General features: G+C 38.6%; 1 protein-coding gene across 1 annotated transcript in view; it reads left to right on the top strand.

The window, feature by feature from the left end:
* Nucleotides 1-19,016, top strand: part of SCAMP1 (secretory carrier membrane protein 1) — a 24,313-nt gene extending 5,297 nt beyond the window's left edge. The window contains exons 2-8 of the mRNA XM_008937027.1: nucleotides 3,854-3,952; nucleotides 4,217-4,328; nucleotides 6,172-6,300; nucleotides 12,142-12,301; nucleotides 13,992-14,093; nucleotides 16,599-16,716; nucleotides 18,552-19,016. Of these exons, the coding sequence (XP_008935275.1) occupies nucleotides 3,875-3,952; nucleotides 4,217-4,328; nucleotides 6,172-6,300; nucleotides 12,142-12,301; nucleotides 13,992-14,093; nucleotides 16,599-16,716; nucleotides 18,552-18,716 (864 nt within the window). The 5' untranslated portion in view covers nucleotides 3,854-3,874 and the 3' untranslated portion in view covers nucleotides 18,717-19,016. The remainder of the gene's footprint in view (nucleotides 1-3,853; nucleotides 3,953-4,216; nucleotides 4,329-6,171; nucleotides 6,301-12,141; nucleotides 12,302-13,991; nucleotides 14,094-16,598; nucleotides 16,717-18,551) is intronic.
* Nucleotides 19,017-20,542: the final 1,526 nt, after the last annotated feature.

The following is a 20,542-nucleotide window of genomic DNA, read 5'->3' as shown; positions in this document are numbered from 1 at the left end:
AAGTGGCCAGTCCCCTTTTCCACATACCGTAAACTTGCTTCTTCCATTGGAGTTTTTCCACAAGCTCCTTGCTCATCCAGGCAGGTCTTCTGCCTCCTCTACTTGTGTTTTTTACTGATAGGAATGCACCGATGAGCTTGGAGGAAGTGGTGCTTGAATATTAACCAGCTTTTGGGCAGCCTCCTACCTTCTAGAGCCCTAACCCATGAGATTCCTCCAAGTAGGTCTTTGAAGAGGCCCAGTTTAGTTCTCCTGAAGTCCAGGGTTGCAATCCTACTTACTGGTCTACTCCTTCCTTGCATGGTCCTGAACTCTACTATGTCATGGTCACTGCAGCCAAGGCTGCCCTGAGGTCCACAGCCAGACCTTCTTTCTTCTTTAGTACAGGGTCCAGCAGCATGCTTCTCCTTGTTGGCTCCTCCAAGTCCTGTGTCAAAAAGTTATCATCATGGCTCTGCAGGAACCCCCGGACTCTGTGCAAGACCCTGCATTGTCTTTCCAGCAAATATCAGTGTGTTTGAAGTCCCCAGTGAGAACCAAGACATGTGATTATGAGGCTGCTTTCAGCTGACTGTGGAAGACTTAATTGACTTCCTCTTCCTGGTCAGGTGGCCCACAGCAAACAGCCACAACAGTGTCACCCTTATTAACCTGCCACTTTTTTCTTATAAGCTTTCAACATGTTCTTCATCCCCCTCTAGGCAGAGCTCGATACCTCCCAGTTGCTCGCTCACATCAAGAGCAACCCCACCACCTCGCCCTGCTGGTCTGACTTCTCTGAAAAGTACGTGGGCATCCCTGACAGCATTGCAGTCATGCAACCTGCCCCACCCTGCCTGACACCCACAGTGAGATCGTGGCCCTGCAGCCGCACCCAGATCTCTCGTTCTCCTGCTGTACTCCCCGTGCCGTGTGCCGTGCTGTACAGGCATTTCAGAGACTTGATCGAGCATAGTTTCCCTGGAAAGGTGCAAGAGAATCCAGCATAGTCACACACAGCCTTCAGGTGGTTTGCCTGGTGGTTCTCATCTTGGAAGGCAGCTAAGGAACTTTTCTGGTTTAAAGAATTTAAATTCCTATTATGGCAAGATCACCCACCTAGTTGACCAGGGGAATTCTGTAGATGGGGTGGTTTTGGACTTTAGCAAAGATCTTGATACTCTCTCTTGCAGTATCCTGCTGGACAGAATGTCCAGCACACAGCTAGACAAGTCCATAATATGTTGGGAGAGCAATTCACTGATGGGTTGCGCTCAAAGAGGTATAAGAAATGGGCTTATATTAGGCTGGTGGTCAGTGGGGTTCCTATGGCTCAGTTTTAGGGCCAGTGCTCTTTAATGTTTTTATAAATGGTCTGGAGGCAAGTACATTAAGTAAATTTGCCAGTGATATTAAACTAGGAGGAGCTGTGGACTCCCTTGAAGGTACAGAGGCTTTACAGAGAGATCTGGATAGACTAGAGAGCTGGACAGTCACCAGTCGTGTGAAATTTAACAAGAGCAAGTGTGAGATTTTGCACCTGGAATGGGGTAATCCTGGTTTGAGTTGATGGCAAGTTGAATATGAGTCAACAGTGTGCCCTGGCAGTGAAAAAGGGCCAAATGTGTCTTGAGGTGCATCAAGCACAGCATAGACATCTGGTCAAGGAAGGTGTTTGTCATGCTTTGCACTGGTGTGGCAAATATAAGTATCTGGAATTCATTTTTCAAGTATTTTCTAGTCTGACAGTCCACCTTTCTACACTATTACATGTAATATTACTATTACATTTTACCGTGTTATGGGAGGGCTACTTGAGTCCTTGCTGGAGATTGTGAATAGTCTTGCTTATTGGTTTAGCAGCAGCTCTTTATCAGTTACCATTTAAAAGCTCTTTTTACTTTAGCCACAGAGACACAATAATCAGACGTGTTCTTTTTGGCTTTTGTAGCAATGTTCTGGCCTACAATGCATAATGCATGAGTTTTTTTTGTTCAGTAGCTTTTTGTTACTGTAGTGCGGGTATTGTATCTTATGTTTGAAGCAGAAGATGATAAACTCTGGATGTTTGTGGCATTTGTCATAGAGGCCTTTTTCCTTATCACAGAATGCTCCAACATATGGAATAGCAATATTAACTGTCTTTAACCAGCTTCATAGAGTCATAGAATAATCTAGGTTGAAAAGACACTCAAGATCATCAAGTCCAACCATTTACCTAACACTGCCAAGCCCAGCACTAAACAATGTCCTTAAGCACCACATCTACGCTAGGGGTGGTGACTCAACTACTTCCTTGGGCAGCCTGTTCCAGTGAAGAAGTTTTCCTTTATGTCTGCTCTAAGCCTCCTCTGGCACCAGCTTGAGGCCATTTCCTCCTGTCCTGTCACCTGACAGAAGAGACTGACACCTGCATCGCTACAGCCTCCTTTCAGGTAGCTGTAGAGGGTGATAAGGTGTCTCCTGAGCCTACTTTTTTCCAGGATAAACAACCCCAGTTTCCTCGGCTGGTCCCCGTAAGACTTGTGCTCTAGACTCTTCACCAGCTTTGTTGCCCTTCTGTGGACCCATATCAGCATGTCAGTGTTTTTCTTGTATTGAGGTGCCCAAAACTGAACACATTATTTGAGGTGTGGCTTCACTAGTTCCAAGAACAGAGGGACAATCGCTTCACTGATTTTGCTGTGACCACTGTTGGCCAGGATGCCATTGGCCTTCTTGGCCAGCCGGGCACACTGCTGGCTCATGTTCTGCTGGCTGTTGACCAACACCTTCATATCTTTTTTACACTGGGCACTCTCCAGCCACTCCTCCCCGGGCCTGTAGCGTTGCCTGGGGTTGTTGTGACCCAAGTGCAGGACCTGGCACTTGGCCTTGGGTTGTCTTCATCCTACACTGCTGAATAATCTTTCTTGAGAAGAAAAGCTTAAATCGCCAGGCGTTTCTGAAAAAGGAGATCTCTCTGATATGTCAGTATTCTGTCAAGAGCTGGTACATGAAGTGAAAAGATAATTTTGAAATGCTGGAATCAGCTGATGTTGCCGAGATATGCTACAGTATCACACACATAGGCAGAATTTACTCACACATGATGTTTACAGTGTATTGCATTTGCATATTTCAAAAAATGGGTAGAAAAGATGCAGATAATCTGGACTAAATTTGCCAGGTTAGTGGCAACTAGTTGATTCTTGATTGGTTTTGTATGGAAAACTTCTCACTGTGTTTTTGTTCTGGATTTCAGTCTTACTAGGAAGAAGTGGTTCTCTGTCTTACAAGATCACAGAACAGGAAAGTCTTTCATGTTGCAAACTCCACACAAAGAAATAATTGTAGTTTACACCTAAGTGTATTTAAGAATGAAATAACATAGTAGTGCTTTACTGATCTTCAGTAAAGTTCAGTTCATAACTTCAATCTAGGCAGTAGTTTCTTCCTTGGTATGAAAGCTGCTGTTTAGTGTTGTGTATGATAGAGAGGTGTGGAGGAAGTCGGAGAGGATGACAAATAGGAGTAAGGAGGAGAGGATTTTAAAAAGTAAAAAAGAAAACGACTGAACAACTACTGAGTACTGAAAGCTTCTTGTAACCTGTATTCTTATTGTGACCAAGTAGATGAATTCTACTGATCTACAGAAATTCAACATGTGTTCATGGCAGGCAGCACGGTGCAAAACAAAATAAGCAGAGCACTGCACCACAGGATATAGTTAACTTCTTTTTCCTAAAGTTTGTAAATATTGCAGGTGGCATATCAGATTTAGTTTGTCAGTAATGCTTCCTTTAAGACAAATAGATTGTTTCTTACAGAGTTAATGAAAAGCTATTACTAGAATAGGAAACTTCTTCCATGTAATTGTCTCTTGTTTTCTCAGCCTCCTCCAGGAAATGTGAAGATGCCTAATGTGCCCAGTACCCAGCCAGCAATAATGAAACCAACAGAAGAACCACCTGCTTACACACAAATCTCAAAGGTTTGTCTGTAACTTTCAGGCATTAGATATGTTTTAATTATAATTACTTCAGTACACTTCTGGAATAATATCTTCTATAAACCATGCTTTGCTAATTTTTGAAAATTAATACTGCCTTTAAATAATTGGTTAATGTATGAATTCCTGCAATATCAGGTCATCCATAACTGTAGATGCTTAATTACAGAAAACAGATTTGGAATATTTATTTTGTGGTTGTATTTTTTATCAGTATCTAACAATGCTTGGGTTTTTTTTGTTCAGGAGCATGCGTTGGCCCAGGCAGAATTGCTCAAGCGTCAAGAAGAATTGGAGAGAAAAGCTGCAGAACTAGATCGCAGAGAAAGGGAAATGCAGAGTCTCAATCAGCAGGGGGGTATGCATGAATAAAATACTTATTTGAATTGCAGAGATTTCACTTTTTCTTAAACTGTTTTAGTTTTACAGTGACATGGAGAAACAGATCAAAGAAGGGGTACTATCGTCTCTTCAGGAAAAGAAAGCTTGTCTCTCTTGAGACAGTGCATACAGTGAATAAAAACTGTCCTGTCCTGCACAGATTTTCACTGTAAAAGTCTTAGATGTAGGCTCTGTTACATGCTACTCTCTGCTATCAGCTATATTTATTCTTGGTTAATATCTAAGTAATGCTATTGAATAGAAATGGAGCATTTTGAGAAGAAATAAAAGTAACTTAAGTAATATCTCTTTGATTTCTTTCAGTATTTATAGCTGTAGGAGAGCATCACAGTATTTTCTTATCTTTTGCTATGTTACAGACAATATTCTATGCAAATAGCAGAAAGAGCTATTATTAATGTATAACTATTAATATATAATTATCATGTGTTAATTTTTCACAAGACACTTTGGACACTATAGTCAAGATCTCTATTTCATTTTGCCACAAACTGTAAGTGTGCTGTGCAAACCCATCAGTTTTTGTACAGCGGTTTCATAAGTGAGAAGATTTACATCTGTTAACTGAATATACTTTGCTAGATTTAGATCTATGGGAATATTCCTTTTCAAAATGAAGAACTTCAGACTGAAGTTACAAAACAACATAAACCACTTGGGATTAAGAAATCCCAAAGTAGTTTTTAATATGGATGGGAGCATTACTTGATTACTTTCTGTACGCTCCCTCTGCCAATCCCCTGCTCTGAAAAGCTTGGTAAAAACTTCAGTAGAAGAGGCAGAAAACTTAACATATAACTCAGTGCTTTGGACCTGTTTGGACAGAGCTGATGGCTTTGTCTTGTCTGAGTGTGGAAACAAATAAGAAATTAAGCACGCATGTAAGCTATGCAAGTTTTCTGTTCTTACCAGATGAACTGCTAGTAAAGGTTGAAGTTAGAAATTGCAAGCAAAACCTTGTCAGAATTTCAAATAAAGATGCCTTTAGGTTAGTTTCTAGTTTAGTCCTACTTTTGGAACATGTTGATTAATGTATCTCTTGTATTGAGAATTTGAATTTTTTTGGAAAGTTTGCTACAGCTGTTATCTCAGTTGAATCTCTGAGTCTGTGCTTGGTACGACCTATGTTCTGCAGCATCTGCACTGTAGCCTGTGATAGATCAGCTGCAGGAGAGCCATGTGTCTGACACTGTGTCCTTTGTGGTGTCCTCACTCTACCACACAACTGTATCAAAATACAGTGATGCTGGATGACTTTTAAGCAGTGAGGCTTGTGGACTTTTAGGTAAAGCTTCAACAATAGACTATATTGGGAACTAGTTCAAAGTGTTAGAGACAACCTGGTGTTAAAATTATCAGGATTCTCAATCTGGAGTCTTTTTGTACAACAAAGTGTGAGTATGGTAAAACTTCAGGGAAATGTGTATTTAAAAGTTAGGGAACTCTGAGAAATTCTTCTGCCCGTATCCACTTACTATGTGAAGAATTCTCATATCTTATTGCTTTATATGAACTTACAGATGCCTGCTTAGTCTTATGTAGATAGAATATTGTACTTGATTGGTGTGCACTTGATTGTATTTTATTTCTGTCTTATTTTCAGTATTGTGTGAGGATTGCTTACAAAGCTCTTGGTAGAGAGCCCAGGTGGGCTCTATTGTGGTAGGTCAGGTGCCCAATTTATCCATATGTTTGTGAAACTCATGCATAAAACCATGTGACCAATGTGTATCTCTTTCTAGTATACAGAGATTAAAATTGTATTATAAAGCTCTTTTCTTTCCCCCCCTGTTTTGCAGGTAGAAAAAATAACTGGCCACCTCTTCCTGAGAATTTTCCAGTAGGTCCTTGTTTTTACCAGGACTTTTCTGTAGACATACCTGTAGAATTCCAGAAGACAGTAAAGATTATGTACTATTTGTGGATGTGTAAGTATTTTTTTTTAAAAAGAAGAAACAAAGTGCCTGTTGAAACTTAATGATCCATACGTGCTACTTTGGCTTTTGCAACATCTGTAATGAGAAATTATTTTCAATACAGAAGTCCAATATTGAAGTGAAATCTTTTTGTTAGCTTCAATTTTAAAAGTGCCAAACTATTTCAGAAAAACTTACACAGGAAAAGAGTTTATCCTAAGGCTGTTTCTAGTTAGTAAATTGCAGTTTTCTGGTTTAAGTATCTCTGTTATTGTAAAATGAGCTTTGACCATTTATTAACTTAGAAATAATTTAACTGGTTTTACAGTCAGCCTATATATTAAAAATTATAATTCCCAATCTGTGTTAGTAGACTTGTGAGTTTAAGAAGTGTAATACCCATTTACCTTAATACCTGTAGTTTTATATAGTTCCTAGTGTGTAGTGGAGAATTAATATCATTTTAGTCTATTAGTCTATATAATTAATATCATTTTAGTCTATTATGCTAAACAAGTAGCGTAAAAGAAATTAGCTGAAGAATCAGTCCGTGTTAAGACTGTCCTTTGTACATCGGGAATGTTCTGCACCATCTTTGTGGGGTTAATTTTGCACTTGTTCAGGTGCTGTGTTTTGACTTGAGAAATGCTGGATGTACCAAATGTACAAATGCCACCACATTTGTTTCTTCTGCCTTGTCCAGTGTGATAAGAGCCTAATAACTGATCTGAGACTAAGGAAATTCCAAAGATTTAGGTGCTTTGATGCCTTTAATATACTTTTAGCATGCTAAAGGAATGTGAATTTCAGAACTTTTATGTATTTTTTTCAGGGCTTCAGATTTAGTTAGCAAATCTCCATATTTTTACCTGTTAATCTGGTAATCTTATTACTGTGATTGAACCACATAATTGAAACACATAAAATGGGCAGTCAGCACTGAACCAAGTGAATTCCACTTCATCATAATCCATAGCTTTCTATATTCATTGCTGTGTCATTAATCTTCAAATAAGCAACTAAATCCACCATAGAATGTGTGACTGTTCACTCATACATCTGACTTTTAAGATTTATATGAAATCTAAGATCAAGTAGTCCAAAATTTTAGCATAATTGCTAATTCTGGCCATTTGCAGGACTGAGTTCTGAAAGTGCTGTAAGTTTCAAACGCAAGGTGAAGTTTGGCAATGAGGATTGGCCTACTAGTATTGTTTTTTATTTTTCCTTTGATGGCAATAAATAAATGAAGCAGCAATGTTCTAGTATTCCAAAATACATAGGAGTTGTGCTTGTATGCTAACATGACAGATTTTCTTCTAAAAAGAGATTTTTAACTGCATCCTCTTGCTTTTTTCCATTTTTAGCTCTAGTACTCACTGACTTAGGGATTACTCTGGAAGGAAAAGGGTACAATAAAGGCAAAGAAAGAAGAAAAAAAAAAAAAAAAGAAAAAATCTATTCCACGCTAAAAATCCCAAAAGGCTGAGTACAGAACTCCAGGTCTTAGGGCTGGCTGTTGAATCAGTCCCTGATGTAGGATCGTATCTACATGTTTTGGCTCATTTTTCCGTTAGAGTGGCTAAGCTTCCTCAGTGGAGGCACTTATTACCATAGCAAACCAGCCTGGTTCTGCTTGCTGCTCTACCCTACGTTTTATTTCCTCTTCCAGAGCTTCCTAGGTTTTGTAAAGTGTAGGGGTTCTGTGAACATAATCACATTTGGATACGTCTAGTACTGTGTGCTCAGCACTTTGTAGAGTAGGTTAGTTTTCCTCTTCAGCAACTCTAGGAACAAACCTCTCTGTTTCAGTTTCCTGTGTGTTTCCATGGTTAGCAGCAATTTTTATATCTTTATTCTTGATATTTATGTATCTGAGGAAACTTAGCTGTTTCAGATCTATATGCTCTTTATCTCATGAGAAAACATGAGATTCTGTGAACTTATCCATCTGTTCTTTATTTGTATCAGAAGTTAGAGTTTCTGACTACTTGATGTGGTTTTATCTTTGCACATATTTTTTTTGTCTTTTTATGCTGGGAGACCTTTTCTTTATTTTTACTGACTGAGTGCTCCCATGGTTTTGTGAACTACAGCAATCAATTAGCAATGTGTTCTACCAGGTGCCAGTGGAGCTTTTCTGTTCTATCTTGGCTTTGTGACCATTGCTACTTAAGTGACTTGCTGATGGAATGCCAATTTCCCTGGCTTGTTAGCACCCAGCACTACTTTTCAGATCTTTCCATGCTGTTACTAGTGCAGTGTCCCATGTCTCTTGACCCATATCTAACACCTTTTTTTATTTTTTGTTAAAAGCCCGTGTTTTCCAGCTATATTCTCCACAGGCTGCTAGCATGTACAAATGATCAGTACTGATTTTCAAAGAACATTTCTTATTTGGAGTTACAAAACAAAGAGCTACTTAATCTTATGCAAAGTTCTTGTGGCATTTGTGTTTGTTACTTTATATAGGTTGTGAATGTTTCCATTTTCTATGATCAAGATTTTTAATGTTTTTCAAAGCCCAATGACTTAAGCTCTAGATTCTGGTAAAAAAATAATACCCTAAAATGCCAACTTTCATGGTATGTTTTTTTTCTTCGGGGCAGTTTAATCTTGTTTGTCCTTCTGTCTAAGGATATGATCAGTAGTGCATGTATCAGCCTGTGTTGATGCCAAGACACTTCATAAACTCTCTCCAAGCTGGTTCTAGTGTGTTGCTGTCTTTTATGATTATGTTTCCCAGTGTATTATTTAATTCTCCCGTTCTGTGTTTGATCTTTACTCTTCAGTTCACTGTTGTTACTGAGAACACATTTATCCATATTAGTAATCTCCTTTTGGATAAATAAGCACAGTTTACTCATCTCTTCTTTGTAGGTTATATTTTCTAGAGGTCTGATTGTTTGGTTAATGTCTTACAGATTTGCTGCTTGATCCACTCCATATTATCTCTTTTTTCAGTGTGTAGTATCAAGAATTTTACCATGTGGACTGTGTCCAGTATTTTAGCTGAAGTCCTAATGTACTGTGTAGAGAAAAAAAGTACCTTCACGTTTTTCATAGCACATGCTTGTGTTATGTGCTCATCTAAGCCTGTTCTACAAGATATCTTTTTCCTATGGAGAATGCTGCTGACTTTTTTTAAGGTGCATTTGAACATGTCTTACCTGTCCCCTGTCGAAAAAGAACAGAAGAAGGAACAAAAGCCTAAACTACTTTTGAAGTCTATCTGTGCTCCAAGATTGTGTGATGAAACTTCACCAGCCTTGTCCTCGCTTGTCACTCGCCTTGTGGATTCAAACCCATCCATTTTGTAGGCATCCCATTCCCCTTGAGGCCATCCATTACAGGGTGATAGTCCAGTTGATTCCTGTGAAGAAGTTCTTTTGTCGTGTGTCCTAATGAGGACTTTGATTTCCTGAGAATACCATCAATACTGAAATGAAACTTAATACAAAAATCTATTCTCACACAGCCCCAAATGAGACTGCAAAATAATCATCTCAATAATGTAGATGACAGATCGCTTCCGTGCAGCTTGTGGTCTTTATCCACAGTTCACTTTCAAGCAGCAACGGATGATGAAGTGCAGTTAATTAAGAGAGGGAATGTATATCTAAGTAGCATTCTTCTGTACAAGGAAGCACAGATGAAACTGAGTCTGAATGTTTCTTAAACAAATATAATTTCCCATTGCTTACTCTTATTCTGGCATGAATGCTCTTTTGTTCTTTTTTAAACATCAACTGCTTCCTGAGCTAAACTAGGAGAAGCCTTTCGTAGATCACACTGAGTACTGAAGTTATTGTCATACAGACATTCCATGTTGCAGACTTCTCCTAAAGCCATAGGTCATTTGAGCCCCCAGGTGGTTATTATCTTCCAGTAACTTGTATCATGGATTCATTTGAAGAGGCCATAGGTGGAAGGGACTTAAAAATGTTACCCTGAGCATAAAGCCACCTGTGTGTTCATAGATCAACAAAGTTTATCGAGGTCACTTAGTGAAGTTGTTGGCTCAAAGAACAAATGCCTTTCTGTTCCTTGCACCAGGCAGAGAGAAGGGCGAGTGAAGCAAAAGGAGAATGGTCACAGAAGTCCCTTGTCCTCAGCTGTAGCTTGCTAATACTTGATTTTAACAGCTGAAATTCTCTGTGGAAGTAGTGAAGTAGGTGCTTAGTTGCATTTTTTTGTTGTGCTGGTAAATATCAGTAGTGGGTGTGATGTTTCAAGCCTCTTCTGCACTGATGGTATTCTGCAAACGCTTGTCATGTTACCATAAATGCAATTACAAAAGAAGCAGTAATTTTGGAAAGTTCCAATTCCACCAGAATGTGGATATTTCTTGTAATATAAGGGGTCTCCCCATTTTCTGGTATTGACTAGAAAAAGAGAGAATACCCCTTAATAACTTTCTTATATTTACCAAAGGAAGGATAGAATTTGGATGTGTCCTTTGTTGTGCTGTATGAGGTACACACACACAAATTCTGTTACTACTTGCTTTGCTCACCTCTTGGAACACTCCTAAGACATGTAGATACATTAAATGATTTTTATTTGAAAATACAAAGTTTTCTGTTTCTGGTGACTCTTAGAGGAAACTATGATTTGTATGGGGGAAATGTTCTGAGTTTTGTCAGCCTTTCATGCAATGATGTGGGCATTTTGCATTAATTTTTTTTTCCCCACTAAGTTGGTTTAGGGCTTATTTATGTTAAGAGGGTAGCAAAGATTTTGAAGTCTTTTTTTCAGAGTCTTATCTTGCTGGGTCTTCTGTTAACCATGCCTTCAAGTAGAATAACTCAAATGTTTCTCTGAACTTAAACAAAAAAAACATTACAGCAAGGAGCAGGTTCTGGACTCTTAGTTACACTGTACTTTATCCTGGTCTGCAAGGACAGCAACTGTCCTCTGAGACAGCAAAATCACTCCTGAATCACTGGGTAGTGCTGAATAAAGACAGAAACTCGTGTTCATCTTTTAAGTTGGGCAGAAAAAAGTTTCTGTGCCAGGCTGTATGAAAGTAGTGGATGTAGTGTTTCTTAACACTGCTGTATCTTTTTTTCTGTTCTAAGAAGGAAATATACTTGAAATAAACTGTGAACTCGTAATGCCAATGCGTTTTCTGTAGTAGAAATTCAATAATTAACCGGTAGAAAGGTCTGCCAGTGAGAAAATGCTAGTATTGAGCCAAGAACAGAGCAGAAAAAAGGCAGTTATTTGAAGACAAATGTTATAAGAAATAATTGAAAATGCAATATGTGTTAATGCATGTACGACAGCTTCTTGCAGGTCTTATTTTACTGAGAAACATTCTTACTAAGTGTGGTTTTTTGCTTTATTACATGGAAGACAGTTTTCCACTGTAAATTTTTTTTCAGAAAATTTTGTTTTCAAACTGGTATGTGTACCGTGCTAAGATTATGATGTATTTTATGTAATTTATAAATTTTATCTCAAAAAATTTTTACCAGTCTGTTAAACATCTGTATCCAGTTAATACTGTAGAAAAACTATCAAATGTTGCAACTGTAGAAACCTCTTTTTTCATCATTTTAAGTTTGAAAATGTTTATTTTCATGACAGGAATTTTTCCTTCACCATGTGTCTGATAGTACTTGAATTTTCATGTTCGGTGCTTTAACTTGTGAATATAGAGCTTACCTGAAAGCTAGAAAACTGTATAAAAATCACCTTATTGCTGAAATTATTGAGAGGGTATTGATTTACTGTCACTGTACTGACGTTTTGTTTAAAAATGCTTAGCTTGGGTATTACTTTAACAGTTATAATAATTTATTGTATAAGCATAACTTAATTAAGACTGTTTTGCTTTTGCTTCTACAGTCCATACAGTGACACTGTTTCTTAATATCTTTGGATGCTTGGCCTGGTTTTACGTTGATGCTTCACGAGGGGTTGATTTTGGATTGAGTATTCTGTGGTTCTTGCTTTTTACTCCTTGCTCATTTGTCTGCTGGTACAGACCACTTTATGGAGCTTTCAGGTAACAACTTCAGCTTGACTTAGGATATTTAAAAACTTGTTGAAATGCATTAGGATACCAGAATTTGCTTGCTTATCAGTATGATAATCCTTTAATATGTTTTCATTATGTTTGCCAGCAATTCAGCAGTTGTATTTGAAACATAGATGGCAATAGTTAAGAATATCCTTTAAAGTATTTATAGCTCCTACCATTGACAAAATAGTTGCAGGAAATACTTGCCTTTGTATTGGGCTGGTAACAGTGTTAAATAAAATTCTCATTAAACCTCTGTCCCTTTACACCAAGAATTTGAACAGGTTAGTAGTTAAAAGATGTCTCAAATTTTTGGCTTCCTGAATGAACTTCATAAAACTCTCTAGAGCTAAAAATCTTACATTAAGTGACCTACAGTGTCTATAATTGAAGAATACATTCTTAAGAATGACTAGAACAGGTACATAATAATGAAAGTCCATTATTTTTCCTGGCTTTTAGCAATCTTTGCAGACTTCACAAGCATGAGGTGTGGTTGCTTTGTGTTTAAGAATAGAATGGTGGGCTTGCATTCAAAACGGAACTTTTTTTTTTTTTGTGAAATTCAGTGTGTAGAGATTCTAAATCCTGTACTCTTACAGTATTTCGTGGGAATATTTTTTCAGTTTTAAGGGACTGAGGATCTTCTCGGCTAAAATGCACTAATTCTTGTAGAGAAAGTTTGATGGCCATAAATAGAAGTTAGCGTATCCTTTAGACTAAATGAGGTGTTCCTTTTTGCTAAACAACGAGGCATTGCTGTACCCACACATCTTTGAGGAATCACACGGTTGGACTTGCATTTGCTCTCCAGTAGATCCGTCGCTTTGCTTAGTGAGCACTGATGGTTTGGAAAACTATTACTTGCATATTCAACTTTTGGTGAGTTGCTCAGCTGAAAATTAAATAGTCATTGAACTGAATTGGTTGAATAAATAGAAAAGAAGAAACTCTGGTCTGCAGGAAGAGCTGTTAATGGCAAAATATGATTCTGTGACTTAACTGAGTGGTTTCTGCTTCCTTTAGAGCTCTGGTAGCAAGAATATCATATGATCGTTAGCTTTAATAGTAATAAGTTGAGGTCCTTCTTGAGACTTTGTCTGCACATCTATATTTTTAAATTTTGGGGTTTTTTTCCTTTCAGTCTCTGTCAGGGTGGCATTTCAGTAATTTAAACAGTAAACCTATTTTCTGTATTTTGCTTTTAAGCAATAGCTGCTTCAGTATTCTAGTCTGCATTATGTCTTAGGAATACCAGATCAGATGTTTTTTTCTTTTACAAGTAAAATATTTTCTTCCCATCCTGCCAGCACTGTGAACATCAGTCTGAAAGTGGAGCAGAATTCTGTTCTTCATGAATTGTAGCAAAACTTCTATGTTTAGTCAAAGAGGCCCTGCTGTGTGCTGAACAGAAAACTAAGGAATCTTGCTGCTATTCTCACGTCTGTTACAGGTGCAGGTGGAAAAAGTACTGTTGTAAAGAATGAGGAGCAGCTCTTGTAAATAAACACTCTTACCAAACCACAGAATTACTAATACTTCAGGTTGCTGTCAGTAAATGAAAGCACTCTTCCTGTAGTTAGTGCAGAGGAAATGTTTAGATTGGTACTACAGTATTTGTGAAAAGGAATTAATTTACTGACTGCTTTAATCATTTTTCCCCTCCCTTCTTCAGGAGCGACAGTTCATTCAGGTTCTTCGTGTTCTTCTTTGTATATATCTGTCAGTTTGCTGTACATGTGCTTCAAGCTGCAGGATTTCAAAGATGGGGAAACTGGTGAGTATTCTGTTTTCTGTAGCACTGTGCTGCCAGTAAGACTAACACTCTCACTTCATATAGCAACTGCAGTAAAGTAAATAATTCAAAAAAGCATTTTTTTGAGTGCTCTTGACTAGGAAAAGTGGGTGAAACATCCCAAGAGTGTGAGATACTTCTCTTATTAGGCTGGTCAACATTTCACCATGCAATGTAAACTTCTTTAAATTATTCTTTTATACATTACCTCCTCTAATTTGGTGGTGTGTTACTTGCTCTATATTTAATATAAAGATAAAAGCAAAAGTTAGAGAAAATAAAAGTAATTTGGGCAGTAATAATATACTGTTCATATTACTTTATCATAAGTTATTTCCAAGTCCAAACTTCCTCCAATCTAGAAACTAGGTCATAGCCTCAGGTGCCACATCTGCTCGTTTTTTGAACCCCTCCAAGGATGATGACTTCACTACCTCCCTGGGCAGCCCATTCCAGTGTCTCACCACTCTCTCAGTGGAGAAATTCTTCCTAGTATCTAATCGAAATGTTCCCTGGCACAACTTGAGGCCATTTCTCCTCATCCTATCATCAGTAATTTGGGAGAAGAGACCAACACCAGCCTCACCACAACCTCCTTTTAGGTAGCTGTGGAGAGCAATAAGGTCTCCTCTCAGAATTCTCCAGACTAAACAACCCCAGTTCCCTCAGACACTCCTCATAAGGCATGTTCTCCAGCCCTCTCACCAGCCTCGTAGCCCTTCCCCGGACCCACTCCAGCACCTCAGTGCCCTTCTTATCCTGTGGTGCCCAAAACTGGACACAGTGCTCAAGGTGTGGTCTCACCAGTGCCGAGTCCAGGGGCATGATCACCTCCCTACCCCTGCTGGTCACACTGTTTCTGATCCAGGCCAGGATGCCATTGGCCTTCTTGGCCACCTGGGCTCACTGCTGGCTCATGTCCAGTTGGCTGTCCACCAACACCCCAAGGTCCTTTTCCTCCAGTCAGTTTTGCAGCCACTCCTCCCCAAGCTTGGAGCGCTGCCTGGGGTTGTTGTGACCCAAGAGCAGGACCTGGCACTTGGCCTTGTTAAACCTCATCCAACTGACCTCAGCCCATTGCCCCAGCCTGTCCAGATCCCTCTGCAGAGCCTTTCTACCCTCCAGCAGATCGACACTCCCACTTAATGTCGTGTCATCTGCAAATTTACTGAGGGTGCACCCAATCACCTCATGCAGGTCATTGATAAAGATGTTAAATAAGACCAGTCAAGGTCTAATATTTAGATTTTACAGGGAAAAGCTATAGGGTATCAGTCACTGTCCTTGTAAAAAAAAAAAACCAGCACACCTGATACAACTAAAAGCATGGCTGTAGTAGCCACCTGGTAGCATGGACAGCTATGACTGGCAGTACAGGAGCTGGCTAGTGACACTTTTCTCTGTATCAGTGGTTTTTGCTGCTAACCTCCAAATGCAGACAAGGCAAAAGTATGCAAGACAAAACAGCATTGCTTCAGAACTGTACTGTAAAGAGAGATCCCGTTCCAGTAGTTTTGCTCTTGAATCTGCCATTTTGCTTTTTTATACATATCTGGATTGATATTAACAAAACAAGAGTATTTTAGGGTTCCAACTCTCCACGTATGTGCAGTGTGCTTTTAAGGATACTTGGGGGAGGGCTACAAAAAGTAGCCATATAATCAGAAAATGCTAATTACAGTGTGAATTTTGGAAGTTTGTGGTAGAGCCCACTTGGACATAGGGGATATCAAGGCAACTTGAAAAAGGTAGAGAAAGTTTTAAGGCTGTCTAGTGTCCAGTTTTACAGTTGTTGTTTTTTTTTCTGTGAAAGAATCTTTTCCATCTTAATATTTTATTTTTCTTAAGACAACCTGTTTTTTGTGGTTTCAAGTTTGATACTGTATTTTTCTGTTGGTATTTCAGTTTTGAAGAATGAGGAGGTTTTTGAAGTAGATACTGCTACAGTAGTCTTCTCTGTTCGTTAATCTCATGCTATCTATCATATTAACCTCAATGGAGAAAGCATCACTGTGTGGATACAATTAAATGAGTCTTTCCACAGGAAAGCTGGGGAGGGGTGAGGGGTGAGAATGCTTGTGTGGCATGGTTTTGTTTCATATTTTAAGGAAGTTAGAAGCTATCTTTTTAGGGACATTTTCTCTTCCACAAAATCATGTAGCCTTAAACGAGCCTGAAATGACAGGGTGACAAAAAATACACCAGAAGCTGATGAATAGCTCTCTAATTTCTTCACAATCCTGCTCAAGGATAATCATGTTTACTAAAATTTTTCACATAGTTCCACTGCATGCAATGGAAACTAAGCTCTAGAAGCTTATTATAGAACCAAAATATGCTTATATAAAATTCCCATTACTTTTTCTTCAAAAATACTCAAGAGTTGATCAGAACTAGGAGGTTGTAAAGTTTCTGTTGATGTGGATACCTGGGGCTGAATGGTTCATGTGCTGTGCTAGTAAAGTTTGTTCTTTCTTTTTCCTTCAGTGGGTGGATTTCATCTCTTACCGGTCTTAATAAGAGTATCCCTGTTGGCATTATGATGATAATCATAGCTGCACTTTTCACAGCATCTGCTGTTATCTCATTAGTTATGTTCAAAAAGGTAAGTTACATGTTATTCTCCTCTGCTATTTTCGATATTTGATCTGGTTTTTGCTTTCCTGCTTGAGATGGGTGCTCTCTCCCAAAGTAATGGGGATTAAGTTATATTCTAAAGGGTGTGCCTTGCCTACTAACAACTGTACTCTTTTGCTTATGCATTTGTGGAGTTAAGAAAAGCTGGTTGTACAGTGCATGAATTTTCTGCAGACTAAAGCTGAGAAGGATAGCTCTGAGTAAGAGCAGTTGGCAGGTAAGCCCACCCTGAGAGGGTGGGTGAATGCACTGGACACTGTGGTTGTACCTGTGGTGCCAGCCTGCCATTTTTAAATCTGCAGTGGCAATTCATCAGGCTGAGTTGAGTGCAGTTTACCTGATTGCCAAGTTTCGGTTCGTACCAAAATAATTTCCATCAAAATCAGTAGAAGAGGGAGATGCCTGGCACCTCAAAAAGGGGCATTATTTCTCTGCTTCTGTTATTTAACGTTGTGTTGTCAATTAATGATCGCATGGCATGCAAGCTCAAAGAAAGGTCCTTTTTTCCCTTGCTTCCTTTTTTGTGAATTCCCATATAGAAGACCTAAGTTTAGATACTTGTGTGCTTGTGAGTTTTAGATGTTGTTTAGATAAAATGTAACTGGTAATTCTGCTGACCATCTGTGGGAATCCTAATAATTCACCTTCAGCTACAGTTATGCTTAGAGATTTTCACATACCCAAACTCTTCCGGCCTATTTACAGTAAGCTAGAAATCTTAACCATTTCCTGAAGATGTTCCTTCTCCTTACTTGTTTTCTGCATAAATACTCAGGTGTAGGAGAAAGAAACAAGCAAGAAGGATGTATGTGGTGGAGCAAGTTGTTTTTTTTTTCACTCTTCCTGCCATAAGCATCTGGATTCTTTACAAAAAAACTAGATGCTCAGATGTGACCTGGTGTATCTTTATGGATTAGAAATAATCACATTGTAACAAAGAAAAGATGTACAATGTTATTTTCTTGCTACACTTTAATGCAAATATCTTTGCAATATTACCTGGCAACTTTATTGTAACTTGATTGAATATGAGGCAGAAGTAGCATTTTAATTTTAATATACAGGTAGTAGGAAGTTACTCAGGATTTTTTGTTTTGTTGTAGCAATTACACACAATAATGTTTAAAGTGTTTTTAAGTCATATTGTTTAATACCTCTGCTTATGTGGCGCTATTGGTCATCAGACTAGCTTTACAGATAAAGGTCTGTATTACTAGGATATTTTATAATGTTAATACTCAGTTGTAGCTTAGCTTGTTCTTGTAACTGTGTATCAGGAAAATGCTTCTAGAAATTGATGTTGAAAAAATTCACCAAAATGCTATTGACGCAGTAGATTCTAAACTACTTTCTTGGGTTTGTCTCTTTTTTTTTTTTTTTTTTTTTTTAACGTGCAGAGTTAGTGACTCTTTCAATGAGTACAGCAAGTTGTATACAAATTGAGACAGAAGATATTTTTGCAAGCTGTCAGCCCTGTGCTCTGTGCTAGGGGTGCAGCCTGTTTCTGTATTTAAATGTGTTATTTGAGACAGTAGATACCACACACATTTTGATAAAAACCCGTGAGACCCCTCTGAACTTGCAAAAAGTAAGAGGTATTCCTGCACTCAAACTGTGTGAGCACTGGGCAAGCAAAAGTTGTACCATGTGTGGAAAAAAAGTCTGTTTGCTCATTTCTGGGTCCTTCCAAACATGTGAGGAAACCCCAGTGCACAGCTCTGCCTCGCCTCTGAGATGTCACTGTTAGTCTGCCAAGAATGGAAAGCTCAGCACTGTTTTTTTGCTGCTTTTCCACCCCTTTAGGTGCACGGTCTCTACCGCACGACTGGCGCGAGTTTTGAGAAAGCACAGCAGGAGTTTGCCACAGGAGTGATGTCCAACAAAACTGTCCAGACTGCTGCAGCCAACGCCGCATCGACAGCAGCCACCAGCGCGGCCCAAAACGCCTTCAAGGGCAACCGGATGTAGGGAAGCGCGAGGTCATCGCAACTCTCTGCAGTTCTGCTTCGTTCTCCAGTCACTTACTATATTCCCTGAAAGCCTAGATCAGAATTCACACAGCATGTTTGTCTCTTCCACAGCTGTGCATGGGTAAAATGGGAAATGGTTTATTTTATTTTAAATCTATTTATTTTAAGAAGGTAACCATTCTTTGCCCTTCTTTAAGGTGTTGCATTCTAGAACATAAAACCTTCCGTATTTTATGGAGGATAAATAATTTCAGTAATTGGTCTGAGAATGGTGTATAATGATCAAATAAATGTATTAAGCGTTTGGAAGGTCTTTTTAATGGTTCATTCCAGTATTTCTTTTAACATCAGAAAAGCACTTTGAATCCATTATTTTTCTTCATAACAACTGTTTTCCCCATTTCTACTATAAGAAGTGGGGTAGGCTGAAAGATGTAGAAAGTTAGGTTTAGCTACTGCTTCTGCAATTTCAGCAACTGCTGGGGATCAAATACAAGTAAGGTAGATATAAATTCTTTTCTTGGATGTTTTTTTAGGATAAGTCTTTTGATATAAACCTGTAAGTCTGCATGAATACTGTTGAGTTACCTGATCTTGTTTAAATAGTGTTTTAGTCCGGAATTTACCTGCGCCACTTTATAATAATAGCATTTGTTTGTATCTATTTTCATGGAGTATTCTCTACCTGTGAGAAACGACTATGGTGCATAACATTCTCTGTAACAGAATGTGTAATGCAGTGTACAGTTTAAGGAAGTTAACTGATGTTTCAATCACAGAGCTATGTGGTTATATATTTGCTATATTTAATTTCAGCGGTCATGTCTTGGGGTAATAATTTTGCTGAAAAAGAAACTGACATTGACTTCTAGAACACTAGTTTCTTGCCCCCCTCCCTTCTTCTATGTGCAGTGCTATTTTTGTTGTATTTGGGATTTTTGGGGGGTTTTGGTTTTTTCAAAGTGTAGACTTGTGTTCAACAGTGGTACTAGATCTCTAGCTTAATCAGTCACTCTGTTTACTGCTTGTCCAAAAACCTAAATATACAGTATTTCATTTTCTAACAGGGATGTTGTCCAAAACCAAGCTTCTAATACACTGGCATTTAACAGACACTTGAATTCATTTTAATGTTAACTCAGCCATCTCTGTGGGTTTAAGCTGGGTAACAAAGGCTTTTCAATTATTTTGAGTTGGAAAAGTGAGAAATCTTCATCTTTGACAAAGTTAAATTTTTAACTCATTGAACTGGAGGCCTAAGAGGTTAAATTGATGCTGTGGAACTGAACAATCCATAATGGTACATGCCATTGTAATATTCTAGAATATAATGTGGTCTTAGTGCAACATCCTATTTCTCTCCTTTGAAGAATAATTTGTATTCTTGGCTTGTCTCACGAGTCTTACGCACAATACCTGGGCTGTTTTTTCAAACTGTCTTAGAAAACAAGAACAAGAAGGACCACAACCAGTGTAAGTATGCACTTTGGCTGAAATTAATTCAGCTGTTATAGATGAATCACCTTTAGTAAGACAGCATAAAATTCTGAGGCCCCTCCACGTTCTGACTGTCAGCCAACTTCCATACATTCTTTTTCACTACACTGTATTCGTAATAACGGAAGAGCATTACAAAACATAAACCCCCTAGTTTAATTCATGGATCAGTATCAGTGTACTGTTAGCACAAAGTCCCTATTAGTCTCCTTTTGTTGCTAATTTCTCTAAATCTAACTTGAATTTGGGTAAGTGTCGTAGTTTCATGCCTCTCCTGCTGCCCGCCTGCCCGACACGGAATGGGATCACCCTCAACAGGCAGACACG

This window comes from Merops nubicus, unplaced genomic scaffold (assembly GCF_000691845.1).
Source record: "Merops nubicus isolate BGI_N331 unplaced genomic scaffold, ASM69184v1 scaffold14953, whole genome shotgun sequence".
In the NCBI taxonomy this organism is placed as follows: Eukaryota; Metazoa; Chordata; class Aves; order Coraciiformes; family Meropidae; genus Merops; species Merops nubicus.
The sequence above is the reverse complement of the archived record's forward strand: the minus strand, read 5'-3'. Positions and strand labels throughout refer to the sequence as shown.